This window comes from Cornus florida, unplaced genomic scaffold (assembly GCF_030987335.1).
Source record: "Cornus florida cultivar Cherokee Brave unplaced genomic scaffold, ASM3098733v1 CherokeeBrave_3.0.0_Hap2_Chr01, whole genome shotgun sequence".
Classification (NCBI taxonomy): domain Eukaryota; kingdom Viridiplantae; phylum Streptophyta; class Magnoliopsida; order Cornales; family Cornaceae; genus Cornus; species Cornus florida.
Genome location: NW_026775571.1, coordinates 93,505,820 through 93,527,100, shown reverse-complemented (window position 1 = coordinate 93,527,100; position 21,281 = coordinate 93,505,820). Strand labels below are relative to the sequence as shown.

Genomic DNA, 21,281 nt, shown 5'->3' with positions numbered 1-21,281 from the left:
GTGCCAGTGTCATTGTTGTCAGAGTTTTGGGATTAGCTACCCCAACTCTCGCAGATGCCTGGTTCCCGCGATGCTTTTGGTAATAATCATTTTCGACATTGATGTTATCCGTATCAATAGGTTTCTCAGAGTTGACTTGGTTGGGGCATGTTATGAACTAGTGCCTCATACTGTCATGCTACCTTGTTGACGAGTAAGTGTGGGCGGGTTCTGGTCACTGTTCGTACTGCCTTGTCACTCTCTTCTTTACCTGTGTTTGACGTTTTGTTTTCTTGGGATTCTCTCGGTGGTTGACGTTGAGTTAACGTGCTGATTCGTATGAGGTGTTGCCTCAGTTTGTAGTTTCGCGTTCCTTCAGTTGATCTTTAGATTTCAAGATTTGTCCTTCAGTGTGTTGTGAGCTGTCCTTTGATTTGACCTTTTGTTCGGTCATTATTCTGTTCTCTCTGGTATGTTCCAAATTTTAGGGATGAAATTCCTTTAAGGATGGTAGGTTGTAACGACCCAGTCATCTGTCTTCCTTTCATTTTTCCAGAAATTTTACGAATGAAATTTTTTCGTTTAATTTTCTTTTCTGAGCTCTGTTTTGTGTGGCTTAGTGTCATCTCGAGTGCTCGGAATTGGTTCCTGATACTCTTTTCCGTGGATTGACAACTTCCTTTGAGGACCGAATTATTTTCACATTTTTCGTTTTTCGACACTATTCACTTTTCGTCATTTTCCCTATTTCGTCCTTTTCCCTATTTTGTCTTTTCCCCGTTTGACACTTTGTTGGCGTAACCACACTTCTTATGTTCGGAGTTGGTTTTTGACTTCATGTATCTCCATCTTGAGTGGTTTCCACGAAATATGGATCTTTACTTTTGCAAGAAAATACTCTGGTTACTCCCGATGTCCATAGGGGCATGGATGCAAAGTTCTTTGAAATTATTTTCTTTTCTTGGGGGATTTTTCGTAAATATCTTTTGAAGATATTTTATTTCAGGGGTTTTTAAGAAAATATTTTTAGAAGATATTTTTATTCTGAGCCATAAGTGCAGTTTTCACTTTTTGGAGGGCCATTGTGCAATTAATGAAAGTTATTGCAAAATGTCTAGTTTAAGCCTGGATCCTCGTACGGGATTCATTTTCACATTTCGTCGAGTTGTGTACTCTTGGAATTTCCTCCTGTTCTTTGTTTTCCAGTTTCAGGGTTTCTGGTCGCGGTTTGCGCCAAACTTGTTTTGGGTATAACTTTCTGTTCGGGACTCCGTTTTTGACGCCGTTTCTTCCGTTGTTCATATTTTATCATTTTGAATCTTTTTTGTTCAAAAAGTTTTGCCATTTGAGCGCGTCTGCTCAAATTTTACTTTTTCGGACCCGACGAGGCCCGTTTGGGGCACTTTTTTAAATTTCTATAAAATGGGGGTGAGATATTTCATTTTTCATCTTCTCCCCTCTTCATGCACGACCTGGAACTCCCATGGCAGCCCAAGGGGTGCTTCCATCTTCTCTCTCCTCTTTTGGTTCACTTTTCCTTGATGGAAAGTCTCTGGCTTTAACGTTTCTTGTTCCCCTCGCCGTGCTCTACCTTTCCCCCTTATTAGAATACAGTTTTGACCATTTCTTGAGTTTGGTTTTAAGGTCAAGTTATGATTTTGTTTGGGCTTTCATGGGGGTTATGTTCATGGCGTTGTCCCCGACAAAACCTAGTAGTTTCGTTGGATTCGGAGCCGTTCCATTTTGGTGAGCCTTTGGGATTTTCATCTCAAATTGAGGTAGGAGATGTTCTAGGTTTAAATTCTTGTTATATAGCATGTTTGTAATGCTTATACTACTTGTTTGCATGATTAAATATAAAATCTAGAGATTTTATTTTTTATTTTTCTTATACGGGATCTAATTTTCCCGGTTGCTCATGACTTGGTTTACACATGTAGCATGATTTTATATTGCCCCTTGATATGCTCATTATCGTGTATTAAAATTGGAACATTTGAATAAGTATTAAAGATTTTATTTAATATTTATCTTAGGTGAAAGATTAATTCACATGGCCTTAACTAGTTTAAAATCAATATGTGTTAGCATATTAAATTAGGCCTTAGCATGCTCTACAACATATTTGAATTTGAAAGTGATTGAAGGTGTTTTTAAAATTTGTAATTATTAATTAATTTGCCCCGAGTGCACTATTCACTCTATTAAAATTCTGACTTGATATTCTTGATTTACATGCCATATAGTTTCCCATATATTTGATTTAGAATATTCGGGTAGGTTTTGAAACATTTTATTTAATTAAATTCCATGTTTAAGATTTAATCCTCATGGTGATATACAACTTGGAATTGTATTGTGGCATGCTAGAAAATTAAGTTTTGGTATGGTTGTTCACATGTATTAAATTGGAATTTATTACATGAGAATTGCAACTTTTGTTTTATATTTAACTTTAGTGAAGGTTTAATTCGTATGGTTGTAAATTGAATGAAATAAACTTGTAATGTGATATTATTGAATGAAATAAACTTATAATGTGATATTACATTAGTCATTGGCATGTTTTCCAACATAGGTTAATTTGAGAGCATTTGGTTAAGTTTGAAAATCAAGAGATTTTAATTAAAAGAATTAATTAAAATCTATTTTGTGGTCCCATTAGTTTAATTAAGGTTTTAACTTGATATTTGTATTGGCCATGACTTGTTTACTAGTATATATTAATTTGGGACTATTAGAAGTTGTTTTAGAACCTTGCTAATTAAATTAACATAATTTAATTAAAGTTCTACTTTATTGTTCCAACAACCTAATTGAGTTTTAGAATGGATATAGGTGATAACCATACCATGTCCTTTAACTTGGATTAAATTGAGGTTATTTGGAATTGAATCGGAATCTAGAGAATTTAATTGTGTTTATCTATTTAAATTCTTTCAATTTGCTCCATGATCTAGTTGTGTTTTAGAAGTGGTTTCTATATTCAAATCCTGGACTTAGACTTGTTGTATATTCATTTGGTTATGTTTTGAACATTGGATAACATAGTTGCTATGTTTGTATTCGTGATAATATGTTTTCCTTATTGAATATATTGTTGCCTTGTGTAATGATTTGCATACTTCGTGTTTAACATCTTTCATGCACAGCGTGTAACGAATCGCACATTGAAGATTCGACATTCATCATATCATATTAGTTATGGATTTAGAGTATGTATTGTATAGGTTTCCAAATTTGGTTGTGCTTAGTAGATAGTTGATTATCTTGCATATTCCTGTTGATATATTCGTTGTTGCACAACTTGTTGATTTTTGAAACTTAGGGATGTCGTTGTTTGACTATGGTTAGGACGTAGTTCTAGTACAGGGGATAGTCCCTCTATATGGTCTAGTGCGCACATAGGGAGGTTACCCATGGGCTAGTAACCCTAAAGTAACTATGTTATCGGTCTGATCCGGCGTGACGTCCGAGTATCCACTTTGTTTGATTTTTCATTTTATTTTCAAGTTGAAAACTAGATGATGTTGTAACTTATTGTTTCTTATTTGTCGTTCCTTTTTAAGTTACATGATGTTAACTTTGCGAAATTGTGCTTTATGCGTTGTATTGGAAGTTCCAATGTTGGTTAAATTGCATCGATATTGAAAATTGTTTTTTGACGTTCTAACAAAGCTTATGATTGATCCTATTGATTCATTTATAACTTAGATGTTAGGTGGCATGACCCACTTCTGTTGTTTTCGTGCTTTAGATTTCAAGCTAATAGCTTTAAGAAATTATATTTTGTTGCCTTGTATAATATGTTTTTATGTGGTTAGATTGCATTGAAGTTGTAAATTTTGGTTTGATTGTTCAGCATTGCCTAGGATGATTCCTTAGACTTATTTAGAACATAGACGTTAGGTGGCATGAACCCCGTTAACATGTTTCACCTTAAGGTGATAAATTTGTAAAATGCTAGGTCGATGCATGCTCATCTTCTACTAGCAGCTTTATGTTACTCACCCCTACGATACTGGGGCATATTTCAGGTACGAAAACTTGGTTCGTGACGCCTAGCATTCCTTGGATGTCGTGTAGCTTTCAAGTTTCCATTTCATGCGAATGTTAGCATGAAATGTCATTTTGTAGACTTATATGTCAAAATATGTATATTTGATTCCATGTATGTAATGTGTACTTAAGTACACTTCTTTCTATGTATTTGATATGTATGAGATGAGGCCGGAGGCCAATGAACATTATATTGTATTCTATGTACTTTTTAACTTCATGAAATATTGTGAAAATCTTGAAAGATCGCAAGTCATTGCTTCACCATGGGTGCATCGGGTGTGGGAATTCCATTCTCATTCTTTCACAGGGTCTCATAAATCATGTTTGAAGTGTGGCCAAGGGCCAAACGGTCATTTGATCCCATTTTGTATTTTTGGATTCCGAGTTTTCATTCCAAGTTCCATTTTTGCCTTTTTGCCCGTTGGGGGGTCGGATTTTGTATCGGTGGTTTTTTTATGTCGTGGACCATTGTAACACGTCCAAATAGGTAAGTTACGTTTGCGTGCATGGTCGTTTCCAGGCAAAACCTTATCGTTTGTGTTTTGAGCCTCTTGTGAATTCATTTTGCATTTTTTTTTTTGCGTATTCTGATCTTGCGACATTATAGACCTTTCACATCAGTTTTATTTTCTTCTTTTGATATGGTTGAATAGAAAACATGATTTTAGGGGGGGTTTCTTCTTCGTGTTTTTCCAAAAAATGTCATCTTGGTACCGGAAATCCCTCGTGAAGTTTCAGCTTCCAGTTTTCATTTAGCAGCTTTATGACTCTCTTATTCAGTTCTGATCTAGGGGCATTTTGGGGATTTTACAGTGAGTTTTTTTCGATTCCGTCCGCTTCGTCGGGTAGAAAACTCGATTTAGGGGGGGTTTCTTCTTCGTGTTTTTCCATAAAAACTCGTCTTGACCTCCGTTTCAAGCCTCAGTTCTGGGCAGATAAAAAAAAATGTAGCAGCAGCCAAGGGCTGCCACCAGCCATGTCTTTGGGCACCGGCATGCGTGCCAGTGGGCTCGCGCATGGGCGCCTTATGCGCCATGGCCCTTGTCAGGCCGCCGCGACGTCAATTCTTCTTTTGGGCTTTTCTCCTTCGTCCGGACTCCGATTCAAGTGAATTTTTTTTTGAACTTGACTAATTTTTCGCTGTCTTTCCAACGGCGTGCTCGGTTGCACCCAGTTCTTCCTGGATAATTACCAGTTTTCCCTTAAAGCTTTAAGTGTCCGTTTTTCGTCGTCATGCCGTTTCTCCTTCGTCCGGACTCCGAATCATGCGATTCTTGAGTCCATCTTGATTAGTTTTTCGTTATCCTTCCAGCGGTGTGCTCGGTGGCACCCGAATCCACATTTTTCAAAAAGGACTATTTTGCCCCTGGGGGCTTATTTGTCATATTTTGACCTTTTGCTTCCGCATCAGTTCTCATTAAGTTCCATGACCTTATGGAAGGTCACTTTGACTTCTTAGAGTCCTGTTTTCTGTTTTCGCTTCCGCATATCGGATCCGTTATCGGGTCAAATCTTCGGTTCATCATAGGACACGTTGGCCTAAAAACCAGGGTTGTCACAACTAATGGGGTGGATCTAAGGGTAATTAGGGTTTATATAAAATTAAAAATTGCATTTTAAAAAGAGATGATTTGAGAAATCAGACTTGCATTCACTTATTTTTCACATAATGATTCTTTTGTGGAATTTTCACTGTGAATGTAGATTTTATACTAAACTATGAAACTTTATATAACTCGTGTGGTGCTTGTTTACCCTTAAGTGTTTCCTAACTGTAATATGTTGTTCGCTGGATTTGTAGAAACTGAGTAGGTAACTTTATTCCAGTGCTTATTGTTACTGAAGAAATACACTGAAATTTGAATTCAATTTGGAATTTAGGTCATGGAAAAATTTACTTTCCCAACTCATCAACATTTTATTTTATACCAAAATCAGCATTAAATTACCAACGCCAAAAAAAAAAAAAAAAAAAAAAAAAAAAAAAAAAAAAAAAATCAGCATTGTATGTGTAATACAGAAGATTCTTACAGTTTTTGCAAACTAACTTTTAACCCTTAAATCATTGAAAAACATTGGAATGAAAGTTACTGAAAATTATATCTAATTAAGATGAAGACCATACAAGAAAAATGAAGTCACCTTTATTTACCGGGAAAAAAACAAAGAAGAAGAAAAGAAATGAAGCCATCATGGTTCTCTAGTGTTATTCAAATCAAGATTGTGTTTAGTCAATTTAATTTGTTACTACTATATTATTACAATTACCATTTAAGCATGCATTCGAAGCTTCCTTGAATCTGCTTTTGGAATATTAACCATTGAATTGCATCTAGGGTAGTCCCACTTTTACATCAAATCTAATGATTTAATCACAATGCAATGACATTGATAGGCAAACACTGACTTTTGAATGCAGTCGATGAGAACATAATTATATGTGAACTTTGAACACAACTATAGTCTTTATACACAATAAAAACATTCTTAAGGGATAATAATAAGAGAAAAAAATCACAAGAATTTGTATGCTAACGGGCATCAATGGTTGTTAGAGTTATATTGTTTGTAGAAAATCTCCTTCTTCGGGTCATTTGAGAAGATCATTTATTTATAGGCCCAATATTTTAGTAAATGCAGGTTGCTTTGGAGTTGGAAGATTAGCAATTTCACTACTAAGCATTAAAAGAATAGTAGAAATAGTTGGCCTATTAGTTGCGAATTCTTGCATGCACAACAGTCCTACATGTACGTATCTCAAGATCTCAACTTGAAAGCATGGATCAGAAATTGTTGGATCTATGAGCATTTCAATCCTATCTTCATTCCACAATTTCCAGGCCTGGACACAGCAACACAACCATGAAACGTTGAAATTAGAATGATTAAAAGGGAACCATATGGAGTAGCTGAGGCAATAGTTCAAGTAAACTTACAAATCCTATAAGGGTTAAAGAGTGCTCATCCTTATAAAAGCTAGTGTTCTTTTTTCCACTTACAATCTCTAACAACACCACTCCGAAGCTAAAAACATCAAATTTTTCTGAAAATCTTCCATGCATTGCATATTCAGGGGCTATATAGCCACTGCATTGTGTCATTATACTCGTTAAAGCCCAAGCAATAAAATTATTTGAGTTGAAGTACCCACATGAGAAAGAAGGATTATCACATGAATCATTGATCATTTTAGGCAAAGTAAAAAGCACTTACTAGGTTCCAACAACCCTTCTAGTGTTGGCTTGTTCTTGGTTACCTCCAAAAATCTTTGCCATGCTAAAATCTGAATTTTTTGGATTTAGATCTTCATCCAACAAAATGTTACCCGTCTTAAGATCTCTGTGAATAATCCTTAATCTGGAATCTCTGTGAAGGTAAAGAAGGCCACGGCCAATCCCTTCAATTATTCTGGCACATTTTCTCCAATCTAGAAATTTTTGCTTGATTGGATCTGAAAGAATATTAAAGAAAAGAAAATTAAAGTTGGTTAAAGTTGTAGGGACAATAAAATTGATGTTGAGACGAAACTTCCCCAGAGACTAGAACAAGAATGGCATTTTGTCTTCTTAACGCAATTAAGTTCCTCAATATGTTAAGATTGTAAAAATAAAATAACTAGAAATAATCTTTCAAAAAAAACAAAAACATAAAGAGCTTTTTGCATGAACAAACCAAAGAGAAATCGATCTAAGCTACTACTTGGCATGTATTCATACATCAATATCATTTCTTCTCCTTCCACACAGCAGCCAAGAAGTCTAACAAGATTACGGTGCTGGAGTTGAGAAATCACCACAACCTCATTCATAAATTCCTCCTGCCCTTGTCCGGAGGATCATGAAAGCTATTTAATAGCTATATCTAGTTTAGATGGCAATGTTCCTTGAAAGTAAAGATTCAATGGAATTTTTTATTTTTTATTTTTGGTAAATTTCAGATGAACAAGTATTACCTTGTACACTGGACCAAAACCACCCTGCTCGAGCTTATTGGCAACATCAAATTTGTTAGTTGCAATTTCCAGCATCTCAAAACTGAAAATGCGTAGCTTTCCGAGTTTAATTTTGTTTAGATTGTCTCCATGCAAGCTATCATTCAAAGGATATGGATTCACTTTCCTTTTCTTAGGCAGTGACATCTCTCTTTTTTTCTTCCTTCTTGATTCAGAGTTTAGTAGGTAATCTATATAATAACAGCAAATATGTGCTAATCTCTTTAGCTAATTTTAGTGAGCATATAACTCTTGGGCTAGCCATCCACCTCCATAAAAAATAGGGACAGATTGCAATGGTTACTGACCCTATGAGCACTGCAATTTTGATTACTACTTTTGTGCTTCTGTTTTTCTCTATAAAACAAAAGGAAATTTGTGATTGAGTTAAAATGGACTAAGAAAATAAAAATTTAGACAATTTCCATGGCTTTCTTTTGTGGGAAAATGGGAAAAAGTATTATACTTATGCTATTAAAATAGACTAACGCATAGTTAAAAGTAGAGCACAAATGTCTGCTGGCTAACATGTAGTATATTCAATGGTTCAAATTCACAAGTAAAACAAACAGAAGAAACAATAGAGGATTATTAGAAGCATAGTTATTAAAGGCGTTAGGCGCACTGATGCGCTAGAGTTCTCTTAGAGTCTAGGCGCGAGGCGCACGGTGAGGCGCACGCCCGAGTGATGTGAGGTGCACAAGTAAAAATTTAAAACAATAATTCTCAGCAAAAAGAACACAATTAAACAATAAACATCCAGTAATAAAAATACTAAATATATCACAATTAAACCAATAAAGTAGCCAGCAAAATAGCACAATTAAAACAATAAAGCTTCATTAAAAAAAACAGCAAATAGAAGATATTTAGTTTCAGTTTTGAATCGTAAAACCAAACAATCTTAAACAATCTTAAGGGAAGAAGAAAAAAACAGAATAGAAAAAGAAAAAAAAAAAAAAAAAAAAGTAGGAACGGTAAAATTATTTTATTATTTTATTGCACAAGAAGACAAAGTTCATTGCAACAAACTACTCCCCTTTCTTTCTTTCTCTATTTGGTCTTTCTTTATTTGTTCCATTCTCTCACGTTTATTGCATTTTTTTCTCTATTTTTTTTTCTTTATTGCACAAGAAGACAAATTTACAAAAGCTGTGAAACAAGAGTTATGCAGGATGCGGAAACAGTTAGTTGATTTTAATTGTGACTAACTCCTTGAATGACCTAAATCCAATTATTAGGCCAACTTGCTCAATTTATGATTGATTAAATTATATGATCAATTTAAACATCCACAATCACAAATATATATAAAGTCGAGCAGGTTAAAGTTTAGAGAGATTGCACCAGGATTTTTAGCGAGGAAACCCCAGTTGATAAAATACGTCAACTGTTAAGGGAAAAACCTCGTGGACTATGCAGTCCAAAGTAAACCAATCCACTATGCTTGAAAAAAGTATACCGAACTTTGACTCTGGCTCACACCCTATCGTTCTACACCACACCAACCGCTGACAATCCTCTGGCTTTGCAACTCCCCGTCCAACAGCAACTTGACCTTAGGCTTACACTTGATATTTGTAGAAGAGTAGCAGGTAGATCAGACAACACTCCACGAATGCTCTAACCCTTTTAAAGTGTGATTGCGTTTACTTCTCTTCTTCAAGATCTGAACTCGATTGTAGAAGAATTAAATCTGAATCTTCAGTATAGCTCCAATTCCGATGAGATAGAGAACAACACCACTAAATCACTCATGAATATATGTGTATGCTCTCATAAATAAATTCAGAATAATCAGATTTGATTTTCTGAATTTTCTCTCTCTAGAAGGCTTTCTCAAAATATAAAATTGATTTTCCCTAAAGCCATTCATAAACCAATGTATATGACATAGTTTATATAGAGTTTTGAAAGTCCTAATCCTTTAGAAAATATGATAAATTTCATGCACAAGACTTGTAAACAAGTTGGGATTAAAAAAGAAACAATAGAAGAAGGTAACCTGGAAACCTGATGCATCTAGGACTTCTTGAACCGGTTCAGCCATCTTGAACTGATTCAAGATGGCCAGTAAGGAATTCCATGGATTCTTGAACCAGTTCAGCTCTCTTGAACCGGTTCAAGATGACCAGTCTTGAAATTTTGCAATTAAACTTGTTCCAAACCTTCCAGAAGCCTTCCTAACTAATCTCACTACCTCTCAACCTTCTTAGAGTATTGTTCTCATTATCTCGAAGTGTAATATATCATGAGCACTTGACTTTCTTCAAATCCATATCCGATCTTCAACTTTTGTCAATTGGTTTTGTTTTGACAACGAAATAAGCTAATTACAAAATATATATCTCACAATCCCCCCCCCCTTTGGCAATTTCATGACAAGACCCTAAAAACAATTCAGTAATCTACCCAAGTAGGAAAGTAAATTACAACGATTGTTAAAGGAAATAAAATGCGAAAATTTTCTTGAACCTCATGAAACTTTAATACATGTAGTAACCTGTAATCTGCACATTAGCTTTCAACTACCCGTGAAGCTTATTCAAGAAAATAAACACAAGCATAAAATAGCAAAGCTAATAATGCCTGAATATCAATGCAATGTAATGCAATGAACAATGGTTCTCTCCCTTAAAGCAAAAAGTACTCCCCACTCAACTCCAAGTATCTCTCCCTTTTTGTCACAAATTAACAAGGGTCTCAGGGATGAAAAATCCTAGAAGTAGGAAGCAACCAACCGTATAAATCTTGTAAATTAAAACCAATGAGAATGTAGACTCCACAAGATTATATGTATCAACAGAATTAACCAACATCAAATCTATGAAGTTCCACAAACTTAGTAAGTGTAGTAAAATCACCACCAAGTTCCAAAAACATATGATCTGTCAATTGCTCAGACTTCAGATAATAAATCAATGTTATTACATATCCTTAGAAATCAAACAATCAACATATGCAAAAGACACATATATATTTGTTTATCTCTTTTTGTACTCCATTTTTCTTTTTACACATTGGCAGCTTTCACGCTTATAGGCAACCAGCTCTTTCCCTTACTCCCATTTGTTTCGAGTCAAGGTTGTAAACTCTAATTAATTTGTGTTAAACATTAATCACAAATTATCATAAATTCCTAGATCTTAGAACTTCAATTAATTTCACATCCTTATAACGCATAAATAAATATAATTAGATATACATACCTCGATTCATAATATCAAACCTTGTTGAGATTAAATCCAACGTCCAAATCCTTTAACCATGAACCAATCTGCAACTCTAATCAATAGGCAAAGGTGGAAACTGGTTTCTCTCTCTTGGCCTTTTGCACACATAAAACTTTCACGTGTTGTATCCTTAATCGTACATAATTGATAGAGTATATGCACTTTTATAAAGGCAGAGAGATGACCAGTTTTCCTTTTAGTAACATAATTCTACTTTCCATCAAAGTAAGGAATTAGAAGGAAAACACTTCTCTAATAAGTAATTACCAAAAAGGTAATTATAAGTTGACCAAGAATAAATAATATTAATTGATATCTGTTTACTTAGCCACCAAGTAATATGTCACATGTCCACATCATGTGGGCCATAATTAAATAAATAATCTTACATTCTCCCACTTGGCACATATGATAACTTCTGTAGTGGTTTAGTAAAATAGTCATTAGTGTGCACCATAAATCAAATTAAGATATTAATATGGTCATTATAAATACCATGGTAAACAAACTACCAATGTGAGTCATGACAGTTGTATGTCACTAAATAACACAGTCCCTTCCATGTACCACAATACTAGTAACCCATTTAACATAGTCTACAAGTGAGAAGCATCAATAAAGGTCTAGCAATAATGTCCTTTCTAAGACTATTCCTTTTTTTTCAACATTTAAAGTAATACATCCATGTACATACATAAATTAACAGGAAATATCATAAACACATTTTAATGAGCTCAAAATGTCAAATATATATAAGCATTGTTAAGCAATCCACAATAGAAATAATAATTAACTTTGATTACATTCAAGACCCATTCTTTCAACATACCCTATGAATGTCTTGGGTGGTAATCCTTTTGTTAATGGATCTACAACCATAAATTGTATGCTCATATTTTCAAAAGACACTCGTTGTTTCTGAACTTCTTCTTTGACGGTAAGATATTTCAGCTCCATATGCTTAACGCCATTGGAATACTTATCATTTTTAGTAAAGAAGACAGCTGTGGTGTTATCACAATAAATTTTTAGCGGTTTGGAAATTAAATCCATAACACCAAATCCCGAAATAAAGTTCCGCAACCACAAACCATGATTTGTAGCCTCAAAGCATGCTACAAACTCAGCCTCCATAGTAGATGAAGCAATAATAGACTGTTTTCGGCTTTTCCATGATATTGCCCCGCCAACTAAAAGGAACAAATAACCAAAAGTGGATCTTCTACTATCCACACATCTAGCAAAATCTGAGTCTGAGTAACCAATAACCTCAAAGTCACCGGTCCTTCTAAATGTGAGTATATAATTCTATGTTCCTTGTAAGTATCTTATGACTTTCTTTGCAGCTTTCCAGTGATGCATTCCTAGATTGCTTTAGTATCTGCCCAGCATTCCAACTGCAAAACTAATATCTAGACGAGTGCAAACCTGTGCATATATCAAACTTCCCACAATAGATGAATAAGGAATATTTTGCATTTCTTTATGTTCTAATTCATTCTTTGGGCATTGCATTAAACTAAATTTATCCCTTTTTTGTATTGGAACAACACCAGCTGAACAATATTCCATACCAAATCTCTCTAGAATTCTCTCAATATATGTTTTCTGAGACATCCTAACAATTCACGTGATCTGTCACGAAATATTTCTATTCCTATCATGCAGGATGCCTCACCCATATCTTTCATCTCAAAATTATTAGAGAGATAATTTTTAGTTTCATGCAATAAACCAAGATCACCACTAGCAAGCAAAATATCATCAACATATAGAATCAGAAATATAAACTTACTCCCACTAACTTTCTAGTATATACACCGATCAATAGTATTTTCATTAAAACCAAAAGAAGTAATAGTATCATTAAACTTAATATACCATTGTCGGAAAGCTTATTTAAGTCTATATATTGACTTCTTAAATTTACAGACCATACGTTCTTTACCTCTAATCTGAAGCCTTCAGGTTGATCCATATAGACTTCTTATTCTAAACTCCCATTTAGGAAAGTTGTTTTCACATCCATTTGATGCAACTCTAAATCATAATGAGCTACAAATGCCATGATAATTCTAAATGAATCCTTCCTAGATACAGGAGAGAATGTTTCTTTATAATCAATGCCTCCTATCTGAGTGAAGCCCTTGGCTACAAGTCTGGCTTTATATTGTTCAATATTGCCATTAAAGTCGCGTTTGGTCTTAAAGACCCATTTACACCCGACTTGTTGAAATACTTCAGGCAATTCAACGAGTTTCCAAACTTTATTTTGTTCCATTGACTTTAATTCCTCATTCATGGCATTAATCCAATTAGTAGAATTATTACTATTAATGGCTTGTGAATATATAACCAAATCCTTACATATCCCTATATCAAAATTAGATTCAAGTAGATATACCACATAATCATCCGGAATAGCAGATCTCTTTTCTCTTTGAGACCGTCTTAATGTTATTCCTTGTGGTTCTTCTATAACTTCATTGGTGATAGTTTCATTATGGAGTTATTGATCATTTAATTGTTCTTCGTTGTTATGCAGTTCAACAACTAGAGAAACAATTATTTCTTTAGAAGTGGTGGGTAAAGGGATTTGTACCCTAACTTCTTGAATGATCATATTCTTATTTCTATCACTGCCACTGATTTCACCATCCTCAATGAATTTGGCATTACCGGTTTCAACAATTCTTGTATTATATGTAGGACAGTAAAACCTATACCCTTTGGATTTTTCTGGGTAACCAATAAAGTACCCACTAACTGTTCTAAAATCCAATTTATTTTCATGTGGATTATAAATCCTAGCTTCCACTGGGCAACCCCAAATATGCAGGTGCCTTAAACTAGGTTTCCTTCCTGTCCATAGTTCAAATGGAGTTTTTGAAACTGCCTTGCTAGGAACCCTGTTTAATATATACATAGCAGTTCTAAGAGCATACATCCACAATGATATGGGTAACGAGGAATTACTTAACATACTCCTAACCATTTCCATAAGAGTACGATTAAGCCTTTCAGCTACACCATTCTGCTGTGGCGTGCCTAGCATAGTGTATTGAGCACAAATGCCACGCTTTTCAAGGAATTTAGCAAACGGTCCAAGGCATTGACCCGTTTCATCATATTCTCCATAATATTCACCACCTCTATCTAACCTTACTATTTTCACTTTTTTATCTAGTTGCCTTTCAACCTTATTTATATATACTTCAAGAGTATTCACTGCTTGAGATTTTTCATGCAACAAATAGATATATCCATAACGTGAAAAATCATCTATAAAGGTGATAAAATATTTTTCTCTACCAAAAGATGGAACATCAAAAGGTCCACAAATGTCTGTATGAATAATTTCAAGAAGCTCTATACTTCTTGTGGCTCCTTTCTTTGTGTGTTTGGTTTGTTTACCTTTAATACAATCCACACACAAAATAAAATCAGTAAAATCTAGATTCCAAAGAATTCCATCTTTTACTAATCTTTTTAACCTTTCACTGGATATATGACCCAGTCCCTAATGCCACAAGAAAGATGAATTTTCATTAATTGAGATACGTTTGGTTCCAACATTATGATGCAAGGTCAAAAGTGTTTCAGAAAATAAATTCTTATGTAAACCATCAACAAGAATACCAGAACCAACAAATTAGGATTTTTTAAACAAACTGAAACATCCATTACCAAATTTAAATGAAAAACCATCAACATCAAATTTGGACATAGAAATCAAATTACGGGAAATTAAAGGAACATAATGAGTTTTAAACAAATCTAAATGAAATCCACTATCTAAAACTAAACGAAATGTCCCAATGGCTTCAATTGGAATTTTCTCCCTATTCCCTGTGAACAAGAAATCATCATTTGGATTTGTGGTTTGGGTTGAAAGGAATCCCTGCATCGTATTGGAAATATGAACATTAGAGCCTGAATCAACCCACCAAGTATTAGAAGGAACTTCAATTAAATTTGATTCAAAACATACAAAAGCCAAAGGCTTACCCTTCTTTTCGAACCATTCTTTACGTTTTATGCAATCTTTCTGAAAGTGTCCAGATTTGTTACAAAAATGACACTTATCATTGTTGCGTTCCTTCTTTTGAGTAGCTTGATCAGAATCCTTTATTTGGGGTGTTACTCACTTAATGCCTTTTCCAGGCCTTTTCCCAAATTTCTTTCTAGCTTCTTGAGTCATGAGATTAACATTATGATTATCTTGTTGCTTAAGCCTTCCTTCCTCCTGAACTAATATACTGGCCAATTCATTCATATTCCACTTGTCCTTAATAGTGTTATAGTGAATTTGAAATGGCCCATACTGAGTAGGTAAGGAATTGAGAATAAATTGAACGAGAAAAGTCTCATCCACATTCATCCCTAAAGTTTTCAATTTCGCAACAAGATTAGTCATGTCAAGAACATGTATACTACGAGTACCATCAAAATGCATAGTAGTGAGGTCGGCCATTAATTTTCCTGCAAGAGACTTATCTGCAGTACAGAAATATTCTTCAATATTTTTCAAATATTCCTTAGCACTATCAGTTTGGGGAAAAGTTGTTTTGATATTATTTACAATAGTCATTCGCATAAACATAATACTCAATCTGTTCGATTTCTCCCAAACTCTAAGGAGATTCTTTTCTTCCTCACTGCTTTCACCAGTAATAGCAGTAGGTTTCTCAATTTGAAATGCTAAATCAAGATTTAGCACACCTAAGTTGAACTGAACTTGCTTATTTCATTCTGAGAAGTTAGTCCCATTGAGAATTGAAACAGATGAAGCATGTGAATTCATTGAAACAAGAAGAGATACTGCAATAAAATAATCATAATAAGGTAAATGCTCATCACATTAATACTTTGAGATAACAACACACGTAAAAATAAATAAATACATTGTACAACTATGGTACCTTTTTAGGTAGTAACCACAAAATACATAAAAATGATGCTTAGATGTATTTATTTATATATAGCTTCATTGGTGATGTACTAATTAATTAAATAGATAAGTTACCTTTGTATATCCTATATCTACCCAATTAAAAATTACAAACTACCCCTTAATGTTTATTTAATCACTTGAAAATTAATTCCCTTTGAGGAATTATTTCTAATAATTAAATAAACCCAATATTCATGAATTTTATAAAAATTATAAGCATCATTATTCATGAAATATTGCAATTATGTCTACCACTAAAATTAATATCCATTAATCATTATGGGTAGGCCACTTTGATAGCTACCAACCTTTCTATAATATGAATATTTAATTATCTAGTGATAAATTCAACATTAAATTACCCTACAAAATCAATTAATTAAATTGCTAGTGGGTGTCTAAAAATTTAATAGATATATATACTGTAGTGTATATTAATAAGCATATATTTAATCATGTACAAAACAACAGCATTAGAATTCACAGCCTCGATTTGCGCAGCGGAATAATAATCAAAATTTTCATTCTGTAAATTGATTATGCATGAAAATAACATTCTGGCTTAATTTTCATTCTGTATATTGATTTGTGTCATTATATATTATACAGTCACCCATATTCTTTTCAAACTTTCAACAAATACATATAATATATATATTAAATATACAACTTCAACTTCTGTCATCATATGCACGAAATCATAGCAGCTTCGTCACATCATTCTCATTATGTTTATATAACCATCAACAAAGCAATAAGGTTCAGAAATCGAGGCAAATTATTATAAGTTAACAAATCTGAGTGAGAGATATTGATTGCTTTATGAAACAATAATCAAGAGACAAAACTGATCGCATTAAACAGATCCATATATATGCATGCAACTTGAATTTTTAAATTCAAAATCAAGGCAAATAAACTGATCATTATACATATTCTCGACACTCATTCACAAACGGGTACACCAATTAAAAAAAAATTTGATCTAGCAGGTGGATCTCTATTAAACGGGTACACCAATTAAAAAAAAATTGATCTAGCAGGCGGATCTCTATTAAAGCAGTGTCCTAATATATAATAAATTAAAATTATTTAATTATTTAATTTTAATTTAAACTTAAACATATTATTTATGCAAGTATAATGGAAAAATAATGAGTTCCTAAACTACGGGCTCTGATACCACATGTAAACTCTAATTAATTTGTGCTAAACATTAATCACAAATTATCATAAATTCCTGAATCTTAGAACTTCAATTAATTTCACATCCTTATAATGCATAAATAAATATAATTAGATATACATACCTCGATTCATGATATCAAACATTGTTAAGATTAAATCCAACGTCTAGATCCTTTAACGACGAACCAATCTGCAACTATGATCAACAGGCAAAGGCGAAAACAAGTTTTTCTCTCTTGACCTTTTGCACACATAAAACTTTCACGTGTTGTATCCTTAATCATACATAATTGATGGAGTATATGCACTTTTATAAAGGCAGAGAGAGGACCAGTTTTCCTTTTAGTAACATAATTCTACTTTCCATCAAAGTAAGGAATTAGAAAGAAAACACTTTTCCAATAAGTAATTACCAAAAAGGTAATTATAAGTTTACCAAGAATAAATAATATTAATTGATATCTATTTACTTAGTCACTAAGTAATATGTCACATGTCCAAATCAAGTGGGCCACAATTAAATAAATAATCTTACAAAGGTAGCTTTTGGACAATTCCCAAAGGTAGCCTTTTCCATCTCACACTTTTTTTTTTTTTTTTTAAACAGCAAATTTTTCTTTCTTTTTCAAAAACTTTTTCATTCCAAGTTGTTTTTCAATTTTCTTTTCTTTTCACGCTTTTGGTCTAAATTACATAAATCGAGTTTAAATTCAAAGACAATGATCAATCAAATCAATATTATCTTTGACCAAAACAATGACATCTCAAGTAAATGTACTATCAGTGATTCATTCACTATACGAACTAAGTAAGCAAAACCAATTTCATCGAATCATAGCCATTGTATGCTTTCCACAGATAATCTATGTGTCATTAACCTTCTTGTGTTCAACATACTCAATCAATATGATTTGCTTAACTTCCCAAAAACATAATCTAAACTCTCAAGATATGCATGAAGATCTTTTCTAAACTATGTCTTTGCAATGCATCTAATCAAGACAACAGACACCAATAGATTTCCTAAAATGAGAAAACTTAGGAGCATCTAATGGTTTAGTGAGAATATCAGCCAAATTCTGATCAGTATGCACTTTTTCCAAAGACACGACATTTTGTTCAACAAGTTCCTTAAGAAAGTGATGTCGAATGTCAATGTGTTTAGTCCTAGAATGCAAAACTGGATTCTTTGAAATATTAATTGTACTAGTATTATCACAAAAGATAGTAATAATACCTTAATCAACTCCATAATCCAAAAGCATCTGTTTCATCCAAAGCAATTGTGTGCAATAATTTCCACCAACAATGTATTCAGCCTCACAAAATAATAAAGACATCCAATTTTGCTTCTTACTGTACATGAAACAAGATTAGTACCAACATAGAAACAACCACCTGAAGTACTCTTTCTATCATCCTTGTTTCCAGCCCAACCAGCATCAGTATAGCCTGCAATCTCAGAGTTAGACTTAGAAGAATAACACAATCCATAATTCAATGTACTATTGACATAACGAATAATGTGCTTGACTACAAGGATGTGTTGTTCTATAGGATCATCTTGATACCTAGCACAAACACCTACACTAAATGAAATATCTGGCCTAGTTATTGCCAAATACAACAAGCTACCAATCATACTCCTATACAAGAAATGATCAACCTTGTTAGGATCAGAGTCTCTATCCAATTTGGATGAAATACTCATAGGAGTTTGAATATGCTTTGAATCTTTCATACAAAACTTCTTAACTAGCTCCTTTGCATATTTTGATTGAGATATAAAAATCCCATCATCAAGTTGTTTCACTTGGAGACCTAAAAAAAAGTTAGTTCACCAATCATGCTCATTTCAAAAGTATTACTCATATCTTTAGAAAAACTATGAACAAGATTATCACATGTAGAACCAAAAATAATATCATCCACATATATTTAAGAACAAGAAAATCTTTTCCTTTCCTAAAAATAAATAATGTTTATCTGTTCCTCCTTTTCTAAAACCCTTGTGCAATAGATAAGAAGTCAACTTCTTATACCATGCTCTAGGTGCTTGCTTTAAGCCATAAAGAGCCTTTTTAAGATGAAAAACAAAATCAGGATTATGTGGATCAGCAAAACTTTTTGGTTATGCTGCATAAACTTTTTCCTGCAAAATACCATTTAGAAAAGCACTTTTAACATCCATTTGAAACAATTTGAATTTAAAGTGGCATGTAAGAGCAAAAAGAAGTCGAATAGACTCAAGTCTAGCAATAGGTGCGAAAGTCTCATCAAAATCAATTCCTTCAACTTGAGTGTATCCTTGTGCAACTAATCTAGCTTTATTTATCATCACAAGACCATGTTCATCAAGTTTATTTTTAAAGATCCATTTGGTCCCTATGATATTAATATCACTAAGTCGAGGCACTAGTTCCCACACATCATTGTTCACAAATTGAAGCAATTCTTCTTGCATAGCCATAAGCCAATCAGAATTTTGAAGAGCTTCATCAACATTTTTAGGTTCAAACTAAGCCATATGACATGAATGAACTACATCATCTACAATGCATAAGTGTCCTACATCATCACGAACTGTACTCCTAGTACCATGCTTATCCCATGGACCTATCACATTATCAATTGGATGACTCAATCTAACTCTAGAACTGCTAGATATGGGAATATCTAGAGATGGTGCAAGAATTCCTATAGATTCATCAGTGGTGTCCTCAAATTCCTCATCCTTATCTTCTTCAACCTCTTCACCTTCTCCACCTAAATCCTCAACTCTTTCTTCTTCATGAATTGTAGGTTCTTTCCTTTTTTTTTTTGCAATTTCAAAATTAGTTTCTTATTCATCAAGTTGGAAAGAGGTTATCTTAGATTTTGTTTCATCAAAAACCACATTTATAGACTCCATGACTACTTTAGTTCTAAGATTAAAAACCCTATAAGCCCGACTTGTTTTTGAATAACCCAAAAACACACCTTCATCACTTCTAGAGTAAAATTTTCCTAAGTGTTCCTTATCTCTAAGGATATAACATTTACTTCCAAAGACTCTAAAGTATTTAACAGTGGGCTTTCTATCATACCACAATTCATACGAAGTCTTGTTAGTTTTAGGCCAAAGATAAACTCTATCTAGGATATGACAAGCAGTACATATCGATTCAGCCCAAAAGTGACTAGCAATCTTATTCTCCTGAAGCATAGTACGAGCCATACCTGCGATTGTTCTATTTTTCCTTCCCACTACACCATTCTGTTTTGGTGTATTAGGTGCTAAAAATTCGTGCTTAATGCCAGTCATATCACAATATTCGATAAACTCCTTAGGTTTGAATTCACCTCCATTGTCGCTCCTAATCCGATTAATTCGATATCCCCTTTCATTTTGAATAAGTTGGCAAATAGACTTCAAATTCATAAAAGTATCATATTTTTCTGATCGGTTGTCAATTGTACATCAACCTTTGCAATAACACAAATCATTGTAAAATAGGGCTATTGGTCAGGTAAGTCAAACCACAGGGATTGCTAGCTTATGGCAACCAAGGTTTTGAAATCACTTTTAGAATGATGAAGGGAGTAAAGAGCTTTATTGGTTTGTCACTAAACTTAGGAATTTAAAATGCATAAAACAATAATTGTAAGGAATTGAAGAGATAAAAATAATGTAGAGGGGACTAAGGAAGTGAATCCACTACATTCCACATAAAAAATGCTAGATTGCAATCAACTTAGGAAACAGTGTCAATGTATGGCAATGATATGTAGCAATACTAGATTTCTACATTATCTTCAAAAAGTTCATAGGATTAAGACTTAAGTATAACCCCTCAAAGTTTCACATGCTTCAACTACCTAAACTAGGGTGTAG

General features: G+C 33.6%; 1 protein-coding gene across 1 annotated transcript; it reads right to left on the bottom strand.

Annotated features, from left to right (window-relative positions):
* Positions 1 to 6,652: 6,652 nt before the first annotated feature.
* On the bottom strand, positions 6,653 to 8,179 carry LOC132277707 (G-type lectin S-receptor-like serine/threonine-protein kinase At1g11330). The gene is made up of 4 exons (XM_059779553.1): positions 8,017 to 8,179; positions 7,710 to 7,863; positions 6,978 to 7,128; positions 6,653 to 6,883 (listed from the first exon to the last, which is right to left on the bottom strand). The coding sequence occupies exons 1-4, from the start codon at positions 8,177 to 8,179 to the stop codon at positions 6,653 to 6,655; spliced, it is 699 nt and encodes a 232-aa protein (XP_059635536.1).
* Between the last annotated feature and the right edge of the window lie 13,102 nt (positions 8,180 to 21,281).